This window comes from Siphateles boraxobius, unplaced genomic scaffold (assembly GCF_051911475.1).
Source record: "Siphateles boraxobius isolate OS27281-9 unplaced genomic scaffold, OSU_SipBor_1 75, whole genome shotgun sequence".
Classification (NCBI taxonomy): domain Eukaryota; kingdom Metazoa; phylum Chordata; class Actinopteri; order Cypriniformes; family Leuciscidae; genus Siphateles; species Siphateles boraxobius.
Genome location: NW_027509203.1, coordinates 1445994 through 1458539, shown reverse-complemented (window position 1 = coordinate 1458539; position 12546 = coordinate 1445994). Strand labels below are relative to the sequence as shown.

Here is a 12546-nt window from a genome sequence, read left to right as displayed (position 1 = left end):
AAGAAGGCGGAGCCTCACAGCCACACCCACCTATTACATCATCACCACACCGACCAATCTCCCTCTCAAACTTTGAAGTCCTGGAAAACCCATGAAAATTTCTGAAAAGTGCTTGAATTATTGAAATTTATTTTTAATTATATTAATAAAACACACTTTTCACACAAAATGAAGCTGCAGCCCGTCTGATATATAGAGACATATAGATATAGAGGCGTTTCTCATGGCTACGAGCGTGAGCTTGCTCAAAGAAATGTTCATGTATATGATACAGCTTTCATTCTTCAGGTCCAGGAAAAAAATCAGTTTGAATAAGTAAAGCGATATCTTTATCATAGTTTCCTTTCGATGGATAAAGTGACCTTAGCCATTGCTTGTGCTGCACTTTATTAACACCATTTTGTTTTATTAATTTGTTTTTATTTATAATTTCAAAGATAATAAAGAAACGTATTGTTTGATAAATGAGATCTTTGATTGTAGTCAAAAGTAGTGCTTAAAGTCCTGTGATGTGATGTGACCGTATCTGTACAAACCCTGGTATGACATCATTTCCTGCATGTTCTGTTTCCTGTTTGTTTCTCTGAAAGCGTTCTCTTCTTCCCTTAGCAGACAGCTCTGATAACTCCGACCTGGAAGACGACATCATCCTCGCCCTGAACGAGTGATTCTGCAGGAAGTGACATCAGACGAGCTGGACTCAGAGAAGATCTGACAGGAAGTCTCGTGTGAAACGAACGTCATTGGTCGGATGTTTGTTTTTGGTGGTAGTTTGATCACTGAAAGAGACGTGGCGTGCGTTAAACACTTCACACAGATGTGCGTCTGTCTTGTGTTCATAGGTTTGCGTGTGTTTCAGTGCCTAGTGGAGTTCTGGGTAGCTCTGATCCACTGGATGACCTTTGACCTGCCCACCACTCCTCAGGTGACCTCTTTAGTTTATTAATCTAAACGGCTGAAATCGAGTTGCTTAGACGTTTAGTTCATGCATTTTTTGCTTTTTGAAGGGTAGTTTTGTTTGATTTTACAAGGTGTGACTGATTGGATTGAGAGGTTGACTGAGCAATAATAATTTCCTTTATCTGGACTCATATAAAGCACTATAAGGCCTGTGGCGCCTGAATCTGCAGTGCTTTAAGAGGAAGTTAACCGTTGCATTTCACATGGCAGTGAAACTTTTTTAAGCATCTGTGTACAGCCTTCATTTACTTTATGCTTTAATGTTTTTGTTCATGCCTTTCTAAAAGTAAACCTCTAAGGCAACATTGTGTACAGAATGTATTAAAAATATTTTTACTATACATGGTATTACAATAAACCAGAGTACATTTGTTTGGTTTTATTTTTAATTCATTTTTGAGTGACCTAAAGATACCTAAATGTTATCAAACACTCAAGTCAGCGTGTGTATGAGAGTGAAATACTGTCCTCGAAGTGCATGACCAGCATAACCACAGGTTTCTTACGGTATTCCCACTCTCTTAAATGGGAACAATGATTTGAAAACCATCTATTATAAACACAGTCTTGTTCCGCAGACATATTGACTTCAAAAGCTAATAATACATCTTTATTTATAATAATACATTTTATTTGGGGGGCGCCTTTCTACATACACAAGGACAAAAAGAGGGAATGACATAAAAAAAATATATATTAAGCTTCATGGTGGTACATTTTACAAAGTAGACAACATCTGAAAAGTGCTAAGAACATCAGAATAGCAATAAACAAGTGTGTTTGAGGGGTTACTGTGACAGTGTAGTACTCCGTAGATTTAAAGATTAAAAGCTTTCTTAAAAAGGGAAGGTCTTTAACATTTTTTTTTAATGAATTGACTGTGAATGTGGGAGGGGAGGGCATTCCAAAGTCTTTGTGCGGAGCAACTGAAGGCCCTGGGCCCCATGGTGGAGAGGTGGAATGTAGGGGTGACAAGAAGGCCAGACGAGGAAGAGCGCAGGGAGCATGCAGGGACATAACCTAGTAAGAGTTCAGAAATATAACTGGGTGCAAGATTATGAAGTGCTTTGTAGGTGATTGGGAGGGACTTAAATTCAATACGGTAGTGCACAGGGAGCCAATGTAGAGTGATAAGGATAGGTGAGATGTGTTCAGATATCCTGGAACCAGTGAGGATTCGAGCGGCAGAGTTCTGAACAAGTTGGAGTCTGTTTGTCAGTTTAGAAGGGATACCAATGAAAAGGGAGTTGCAATAATCCAGACGAGACGTGACAAGGGCATGAATTAAGGTTTCAGTGCTGGATTGTGACAATGAGGGTCTAAGCCTGGAGATATTACGCAGGTGAAAGAACAAAGTCCGAGTAATTGCTTTAATCTGGGATTCGAAGGAAAGGGAACTGTCCAATATGACACCAAGGCTTGTGACTTGAGTTGACAGAGGGACCGAGATTTCATTTATGGTAATATTGAAGATATGCTGTTTTGAAAGAGAGGATTTGGAGCCGATGAGCAGGACTTCTGTCTTATTGCCATTACGTTTCAGAAAGTTTGTGTTCATCCAGTTTTGAATGTCTTGAAGGCAATTACTGAGTGAGGTGGCAGGAAGTGGAGATGAAGGTTTAGTTGAGAGATAGAGCTGGGTGTCGTCAGCATAGCAGTGGAAGTGTATTTTGTGATGTTTCATGAACTTGCCCAGGGGAAGGAGGTATATAATGAAGAGAAGCGGACCCAGCACTGACCCCTGGGGGACACCCTGTGGCACAGTCACACAGGCCGATTTGTAGTGTTTGATTTGGACAAACTGTTGACGATCCGTGAGGTAAGAACAGAACCTGGAAAGTGCACCCCCTATGATACCAATGTTGGCCAACCGTTCAATGAGTATGGGATGTGAGATAGTGTCAAAGGCAGCACTCAGATCGAGTACGATAAGAATGGACAGAAGGCTGGAGTTAGCTGCACAGAGTAGGTCATTGGTAATTTTCACCAGTGCTGTTTCTGTGCTGTGTTTAGCACGGAAACCAGACCGGAAATGTTCATACAGGTCATTGTAGTTGAGATGTTGATGTAGTTGGTTTGCCACGACCCGCTCCAGTATCTTGGAGACAAATGGAAGGTTGGAGATGGGCCGGTAATGGTTCAAATCTTCAGGATCAGAATTGTGCTTTTTGAGGATGGGAGTGACAGCATCAGTCTTAAGAGTGGGCGGTACAATGCCAGTGGAGAGGGAGGAGTTAACTAATGTAGTGAGTAATGGAGAGATGGAAGGCAGACATGCTTTGAGAAGACTGGTAGGCAGGGGGTCTAATTGGGAAGTGGATGTTTTTGATTTACTGACAAAAAAAGCTAAAGCAAAAGATGCTCAATATCTTCAGTTTTCAATGGAATTACTTTTTATAAAGGACAAATATAATGTACATACTGAACGTTTCTGATCCGGTGACTGACATCTCCATCTGTGTCAGTAGATATAAACTCTATAAACCTCTATGACTATCGATTAATTTAACTCTTGTGTTGTTTTAAATCCTGAGACACTTGAGGTGTTCCTGGTCAAAAATGACCTGCCTACAAAACAGAGCTTATAAATCACTCCTTACACTATTTTATCACCAATTATCTATATGGGGAGGCTGCAGACCTGGAGCCGGCAGATATACGCCCCTGACAGTTTTACGCCCCTGTTGTTCCTGATGCGTCCAGTAGGGGAATATACTTCAAAATAACATAAATCGACTCTTACACATGAATAACCTGTACATAGACATTTTTTTGTTTGTTTTTTGTTCATTTAAATATAAACGTTACAGTTTAGATCTGCACGGATTATTATGTCTTTAGCTATTCAGTTGGGCTTCACTCTCTTCACTCAGCCTACAGAAGACTATGTGTTTTTGTGAATTGAAAATTTAAAAATACACAGTTGGATCAACTATGTTATGAAAAGTATATGACCTAATGCAGTTATAGGCCTATTCACCATAGGTTTTTATATGGAAGACTGAGTGCAATATGTTGTTGTGAATTTATAGTTACATTCAGATATTAACCAAATTTAGCCCATTAGACATACAGTACCGTGTAATTATATGGATCCTTGATTAGCTGTAGTACCATTCTCTATTGGTCGTTATGTTTTGTACAGCTACAAAACAGTATCCTACACAGCATTTTATGAAGACAAACACAATTTATACCTTTTCTAAAATTCCAAGGGCCATTTAAAAGAAAGACACAATACTGTTGTTCACAATTTTTTTATTGACACCATTTATGAATTATGATGACTCCCCTATGGTTTACCCCTCTTTAACTATTTTTTAAAAGGACATCCATGGTGATTTTATCGTGTGTGTGTGTGTGTGTGTGTGTGTGTGTGTGTGTGTGTGTGTGTGTGTGTGTGTGTGTGTGTGTGTGTGTGTGTGTGTGTGTGTGTGTGTGTGTGTGTGTGTGTGTGTGTGTGTGTGTGTGTGTGTGTGTGTGTGTGTGTGTGTGTGTGTGTGTGGATTGTATTGCATCAATTTGCTCCTGATCTTCAAAGTACAGCGGCACAAGCACTTATTGATGGAACAATAGTGAAAAAAGTGTCAAGCCACTTTGATTTCTTTTGGCCACCAATGATGGACTGTGCAGAGAAAATTGAAAATGACATTGAAACCATGTCCATGTATGTCTCTGTAAGTTGTTTATTTTGTTAGTCATAAAAAAAATAATGAGTGTTTATAAGTTTAGAGATAGATTTTCATTTTCTTATAGCTAAAGCAAACACACCTTTATGAGATGCAAGTTAAAAAGAATTTGGTAAAGACAGAGTATGATAAAACCCACATTAAGTGCACATACCCTACATTTTAGTCCCGACCAGTAAGCTATTTTAAAAAATGATGTTGGAAATAATCAAAATATTTGAGTGAGTGTGCAGTTCAACTCTTTACTTAGAGAGAGATTTACATACATGTATACATGCCTATTATAAATGTGTCTTTTGTGTGTTCACATCATAGACTGTAAAAAAACAAGTTCAGATATTTCCAATATCTACTGTATTGTTGCCCCAGAAACCATGTGGAGTATGTTTTAGTGTAAGGAGTAAACAGGGTCTTACCAGAAGAGGCCATCTCACGCAAGCTGTCAGACAAGACAGGCAACAAAAGAAAATTAAAAAGAAAATGCATTTTAAAGTGAGTAGAGAAGACTAGGGGAAACTAAACCTACACGTGGTATAGCTGAGTTTAAGCCAGATAGAACATAAACCTGACCGTCAAGAACTTTTTGTCTCTCGAAATAAATTATAGACCCATCCATTGATATAGAAATGAATTGATAGGCTACCTATACCAAGCTAATTGTTTATAAATAATAAATGTTGCATCATTGCTAAACAACAATAACTTTAGCAGATTATTTAACACACAAATGACAGAATCTATAATTTTTTGTCAGATTTTCATTCTAACGATAAAAATCTTGATTATACGGTATTATTACTTTGTCTTCTGGGCAAGATTCATCCTTATAAAGACAGAACCATTCAATGATCCTGATTTAAGAATATTCTCCTCTGATATAAAGTCCCTTTTTTCTTCTTTTAAGAAAATTTCAAAACCTTTAAACTCAAAGGTTTCTAAAATAAATAATATCATTGAGTCTGATGTAAAGCACCTTTAATTTTTATATTGACAAAATGTAAAATTTCTCTTTCTCACTGTGATTGTCTTGTATCCTTTCATTTGCAATACAAAATAAATAAATGTATTAATTAAAAAACAAAAGAAGATTATTTACTAACATAACTCAATTTGTGTCGCTGTACAGCCTCCCCCTACTGGACGCATCAGGAACAACAGGGGCGTAAAACTGCCAGGGGCGTATATCTGCCGGCTCCAGGTCTGCAGCCTCCCCTTACTCCCAATTATTGGATTTAATCTGTTTGTCAGCTTGTTTTATTTCCAATTAGGACAGGTTTTGTGTTTATTCTTGAAACTGATTGATTGTAGACCTTGATCTGAGCCGTGTGTGCGTGTGTGCGCGCGTATCCACACATGCACAGGTCCCAGGCCTTTATTTCTGCAAGCCCACATGTATATACGTGAACATGAACAGGATGAACACACTCCTGAACACTAATTGTTTCTCTGATTTTCAACATTTTTGACCAATATAAGCTCAGATCAATGAGTCCTACGATCAATCGGTTTCAAAAATAAATACAAAACCTGTCCTAATTTTTAAAAAAGTTGATCATTTTTTAATCCTTTAAATCTTAAACCTTTGTAAAATCTTTAGGAGGCATAAATAGCCCTCACATTAGATCAGCTCGCAAAAAAAGTTGACAACTACTAAATGTTTTATAACTACCTGAATTACAGTAGGAATACATGATAATAAAGCATTTATAAACAGTAACTGTTACTATGTCTAAATATGACGCACATATGCACATTTAAATGGTTTCTTAATCATTTACTTGCACTTCTTATGAACCACTGACAACTCCTAAACTGGTTTGTAAATAATGTAATAATTTAGAAACGATAATTGATCATTTAATAAATTATGAAAATACAATTATTAAACATTATAGATATGCTTATAAATCAAGAATAAAGCATTTATAGCTGTGTTTATAAACTGCTTATAAATGTCTATTAATGATTTATAAATGATGAATCAATGATTCATAGCATGCAGTTATTATAAAGTGTTACCGCAATCGTGTTACAATGTGGAAAAAAAATTATTAATTTTTTTTTAGTCCAATGCAAAAACATCAACTAGCATTTTCACGTACGGGAAAATCCTGAACACAGCATAATGGTTAATAAATATATACACACACAAGTTAAGATCTTTTACCAACTTAAATGTTATATTGGAAGCAACAAAATTCATGTAACAAAAAACAAATTGAAGAAAATACAAATAAAGAACTAAAGTGACCTTTGCAAGTGCCCACACACTTGTACTACTCTGTTTGGAATTAACCAATTTCATTTAATCTCTTGCTAACACCTAATTATAATTCTTCATGATGCTGCTTAACCCTGAATTAACTACCGTCTCTTTCGTGGTTACACAGTCATGGAAGCGTATCGTTCATCGTTCTGTAGAAGCGTGCCATTTTTTCTTTTATATATATATATACATACTGTATATTGAGAATAGCAGAGGGCCTAACGCCGATCCTTGCGGCACTCCATAGTCTACTGACGTTATCTTCGATTTTTCCCCATTTAAACAGACAAAATGGTAACGGTCTGATAAATACGATCTAAACCAGCTTAATGCCTGTCCCTGAACACCAGTGTAGTTTTGTAGTCGATCCAGGAGTATTTTATGATCGATAGTGTCGAACGCAGCGCTAAGATCGAGTAGAACTAGTATTGAGATACAGCCTTGGTCAGAAGCTAAAAGTTCTCTAGTATTTTAGACATAAATGGAAGATTTGAAATGGGTCTGTAATTTGCTAGGTTATTTAGATCTAATTGCGGTTTCTTAATGAGAGGTTTTATTACTGCCAGTTTGAATATTCTTGGAACATGATCTAAAGATAAAGACGAGTTAATAATATTAAGAAGAGGCTCTTCGACTACAGGTAACACTTCTTTCAGTAGTTTAGTGGGTATTGGATCTAATAAACATGTTGTTGGTTTAGATGCAATGATAAGTTTATTTAGCTCTTCCTGTCCTATAGTTGTAAAGCGGTGTAGTTGTTCTAGAGGGGCCATAATTGAGGCTGAATCATAAGACATCATAGAGGATTGTATATTTACTATTGTGTTTCGGATGCTTTCTATTTTCTCAGTGAAGAAATTCATAAAATCATTACTACTATACTGTAGCGGAATATTTTGCTCTGGTGATGTTTGTTTATTTGTTAGTCTAGCTACGGTGTTGAATAAAAACCTTGGATTATTTTGGTTATTTTCTATTAGTTTGCGGAGATGCTCAGCCCTGGCTGCTTTTAGAGCCTTTTTATAACGTGACATACTGTCTTTCCACGCGATTCTAAAGACCTCTAAATTAGTTTGTTTCCATTTACGCTCTAAGTTACGAGTTTCTCTCTTGATAACATGCTTAGCACTGTTGTACCATGGTGCTTTAGTTTTCTCTCTAACCTTTTTTAATCTAATTGGTGCAACAATTTCTAGTGTACTAGAGAACATGGTGCTCAAACTGCTAGTCATTTCCTCTAGTTCATCTGTTTGTTTGGGTTCACTGAGTAGCTGAAGTAGATGTGGTAAGCTATTTGAGAATCTATCTATAGTGGTTGGAAGGATTGTTCTGCCTGGTCGATAACGTGGCGCAACATGACAAATTTCTGCAGTACGTATTATAGAAGTTACCATGTAATGATCAGTGACATCATCACTTTGCGGTACAATATCTATATCGGTTGGATTGGTTGCATATGATATAATTAAATCTAGTGTATGATTTAGACGATGAGTGGGACCACTGACGTTTTGCTTGACCCCAAAAGGAGTTTAATAAATCTGTAAACGCAGCCCCTAACGCATCACTTTGTTATCTACGTGTATGTTAAAATCTCCAACAATTATTGCTTTATCGGTATTGACCAATAAATCTGAGAGAAGGTCTGCAAACTCTTTTAGGAAATCAGCATAGGGCCCTGGAGGTCTATATACAGTAGCCAAGGCTAGATATAATAGGGATTTCTTTCTTACATCTAAGAGCGTAACATTTAGCACAAGTACTTCAAACGAATTAAACCTGTGACCTGTTTTCTGAGTAACATTTAGAATATCTCTATAGATTGTTGCAACACCAGATGGGGCTCATGCTTATAACAGTATCCTGGTGGAGTGGACTCATTTAGAGCGAAATAATCATTTGGTTTAAGCCAGGTTTCAGTAAGGCAAAGTACATCAAAACTATTATCTGTGACCATTTCATTTACAATAACCGCCTTAGGTGTGAGCGATCTAATGTTTAGAAGACCTAGCTTTAGAAATTGTTTTTGTTCTGATATTGAGATTTTCTGGATTAATTACAATTAGATTTTTCCTAGATCCTATAGTAGATTTATTGTTTGGCCTCACTAAACGAGGAATAGACACCGTTTCTATATAATGTTCAACACTACTTATATCAGTTAAGTTGAGACAGCAAAGACTGTGATTTGGACTTTGACTTACTAGTCATATGGTGTGTAACGTCTTGGAGATGTTGTCCGACAGAACAGCCGCTCCGATTCTGCTGGGGTGCAGGCCATCAGCACGGTAGAGCCTAGGTCGCTCCCAGAACAGATTCCAATTATTTACAAAGAGCAGTTTCTGTTCATTACACCATGACATTAACCATTCATTTAGTGCAAATAATCTACTGAAACTTTCTTGTCCTTGTCGGTACTTGGGAAGCGGTCCAGACACGATGATCGCTGCTTCAGGCGATGTGCTGCGTACCGTCTCGATCAGGCTCCTGTAGTCCTTCTTCAGAACCTCCGTCTGCCGCAGCCTGATGTCGTTCACTCCCGCGTGTAGCACAACAGCTCCGACGCGCTCGTCACCGTTCAGGATCTCGGGAACATGTGCAGCGACATCTAGAACACGAGCACCAGGAAAGCAGTGAGTGCGCACCTTACCTTTACCTGAGGTAGCGCGGACATGACGGATGATGGACCTGCCGATGATCACGCCGTCGTCACGTTCCGACTCGCGAAGAGGGTAAAAGCGGTTACGGATGGAGATCTCGATGACCGGGAGGGGCGGAGAGGTTCTTGCTCTGGTCCTGGCTCGTGTCATCCGTTGTGGGATCATCCAGGGTCCATGGTGTTGTGTCGGTGCCGGAGTGAATGAAGCCAGGGATGATCGCGTCCTGGGTGCTTGGGTCCTGTGCAGAGAAACACACGGAGTAGACGAGGTCGGAGTCAAAAAGTTAATAACCACTGACTTGTGAGCATCGGCGCATGATGTTTCAAGCGCTGAACGCCGATCTCGCAGCTCGGCTACCCTCTCTAGTAGACCACGAATCTGCTTCTCCACGGACTCCAGCTCCAACTGCACCGAATGCAGCTCGAAAGTGTCCTCACCTGCACTCAGAGGTAACGTTAGACACACATCCGATATATTCGCCATTATAACAGATAAACAGTAAATTAGTAGTGATACTACCAATATCACTACTAATTTAGGACTGAAATCCTGGATAGAACCCGTATCCTTTCAGTGAAACTGGTGTAAATAAGACGATCGATAGGCGAGAGGCCACGCGTGCAACCCTAGCGGTCTTAAGGCTAGTACCGGATATTCGGAAAGTTTGATATAAGTAGCGATATCAAAGCAATCCGATTGTTTTTGTTTTTTATAAGGAATAGTATCAAAGATATGTTCACATGCTGTAAAAATAAAAAAAAATTTGTTTATGAATGAGTGTAAATGAGTGTAAAGACGAAAATCAAGGATTATGAATCAATTCGACGGAGCTCCAAACACAAACCGCGTGCGCGTTTGTTTATTTTTAAATAAACAGTGTTCTCAAAGATGTTGTGGCTTTATTCCGTCAGACACGTGCATGTGGAGTTATATTATTAGCATTCTAAATAAATCATCCTAAAATGGAGGTTTTTGACCAGTGAATTTCTGAGTTTCAGACATACGTGTTCGTCACGGCCACATCGCATTGTTTTAATCAACTTACAGCTTATAACATTTACTGTAGCTACTGTATATGTGGGAACTCAGCTTTCCTGTCGTTTGGCCAAAATCTCATGTTAGAAAAGAAAAAAGACAGGATTGGCTGTGACTCAATGACAAATGTTGGAGTAAGACACTCTTCTCCGCTCCTCAAATACCTACAATATTAGCTTATATATATATATATATATATATATATATATATATATATATATATATATATATAAATAAATATATATATATACACACAGTCGTGCTCAGAGTTCATGGCACCCCTGGTAAATATGATCAAAACAAAAATAAATCTGCATCATTTATCCTTTTGATCTTTCATTCAAAAAATTGCCAAAAATCTAACCTTTCATTGAAGTAAAAGAATTGGAAGTGGAGGGGAAATCACATTATGAAATACATGTCTTTCTCCAAAACAAGTTGGCCACAATTATTGGAACCCTTTTATTAAATACTTTTTGCAATCTCCTTTTTTTAAGATAACAGCTCTGAGTTTTCTCCTATAATGTCTGATGAGTTTGGAGAACACCTGACAGGAGATCAGAGACCATTCCTCCATACAGAATCTCTCCAGATCCTGTAGATTCCCAGATCCATGTTGGTGCTTCTCCTCTTCAGTTCACTCCACTCATCAGCTCAGTGACTGGGACGGTCATGGCAGAAGCTTCATTTTGTCCTCCGTAACAAATTTTTGTGTTGATTTTGATGTTTGTTTTGGACCGTTGTCCTGATGGAAGACCCAATCACGGCCCATTATAAGATTTCTACCAGAAGTAGACAGGTTTTGATTTTTTATCTGTTGATATTTGATAGAATCCACGATGCCATGTATCTGAACAAGAATCAGAATCAGAATCAGAATCAGAAATCAGAATCAGAAAGAGCTTTATTGCCAAGTGTGCTTGCACACACAAGGAATTTGTTTTGGTACTGAGGCTTCCAGTGGACATATACAAATACAACATGAAACATAATACTACAAATTATAAGAATAAAAAATAAAAATATAAATATATGAGAATAAAACTATCACAGTTGGGTTTAGTCAGAATAGACATTTTCAGATTTACAGATTATGAACCTATTTACAGTGTTTTGAATATTATAAATAAATAAATCTACATATAAGTATCACCTGAGTTGTGGGATATTGCACTAAACAGTGGGAGTATTGCACTTACAGGCATATGCCTTGGGAGGAGTGTTAACTGTTCAGGAGGGAAATGGCCTGTGGGAAGAAACTGTTCCTGTGCCGAGATGTTCTTGTGGCCAGTGATCTGAGTCTCCGTCTTGACGGTAACAGTTCAAACAGGTGGTGTCCAGGGTGAGTGGAGTCTGTGATGATTTTACCTGCTCTCTTCCTCACTCTGGAAGAGTACAGGTCCTGGAGGTTTGGCAGGGGGGCACCAATAATCCTCTCCGCAGTCCGGACTGTCCGTTGTAGTCTCCTGATGTCTGATTTGGTAGCTGAACCAAACCAGACAGTGATGGAAGCGCACAAGACAGACTCAATGACGGCTGAGTAGAACTGAATCAGCAGATCCTGGGGCAGGTTGAACTTCCTCAGCTGGCGAAGGAAGTACAGTCTCTGCTGGGCCTTTTTCACAGTGGAGTCAATGTGATTGTCCCACTTCAGGTCCTGAGAGATGATAGTGCCCAGGAACCTGAATGACTCCACTGCTTCCACAGTGCTGTTCATGATGGTGAGTGGGGGGAGTGCTGAGCTGTTCCTCCTGAAGTCCACGATCATCTCCACTGTTTTGAGCGTGTTCAGCTCAAGGTTGTTATAACTGCACCAGGCAGCCAGCTGTTCAACCTCCAGTCTGTAAGCAGACTCGTCACCGTTTCGGATGAGACCGATGAGAGTGGTGTCGTCTGCAAATTTCAGGAGCTTGACAGTGGGGTCTTTAGAAGTGCA

General features: G+C 38.7%; 1 protein-coding gene across 6 annotated transcripts in view; it reads left to right on the top strand.

Annotated features, from left to right (window-relative positions):
* Positions 1–1332, top strand: part of dcaf1 (ddb1 and cul4 associated factor 1) — a 50544-nt gene extending 49212 nt beyond the window's left edge. For 3 of the 6 annotated variants that reach the window (XR_013197399.1, XM_077217593.1, XM_077217591.1), the window contains one exon: positions 613–1332. Coding sequence is in view for 4 of the 6 variants with exons in the window: in XM_077217593.1 (XP_077073708.1) it covers positions 613–668 (56 nt within the window). In the remaining 2 variants the exon portion in view is untranslated. Of the gene's footprint in view, positions 1–609 lie in introns of all 6 variants that reach the window. The other 3 variants (XR_013197398.1, XM_077217592.1, XM_077217590.1) reach the window with 1 other exon arrangement.
* The last annotated feature ends 11214 nt before the right edge of the window (positions 1333–12546 follow it).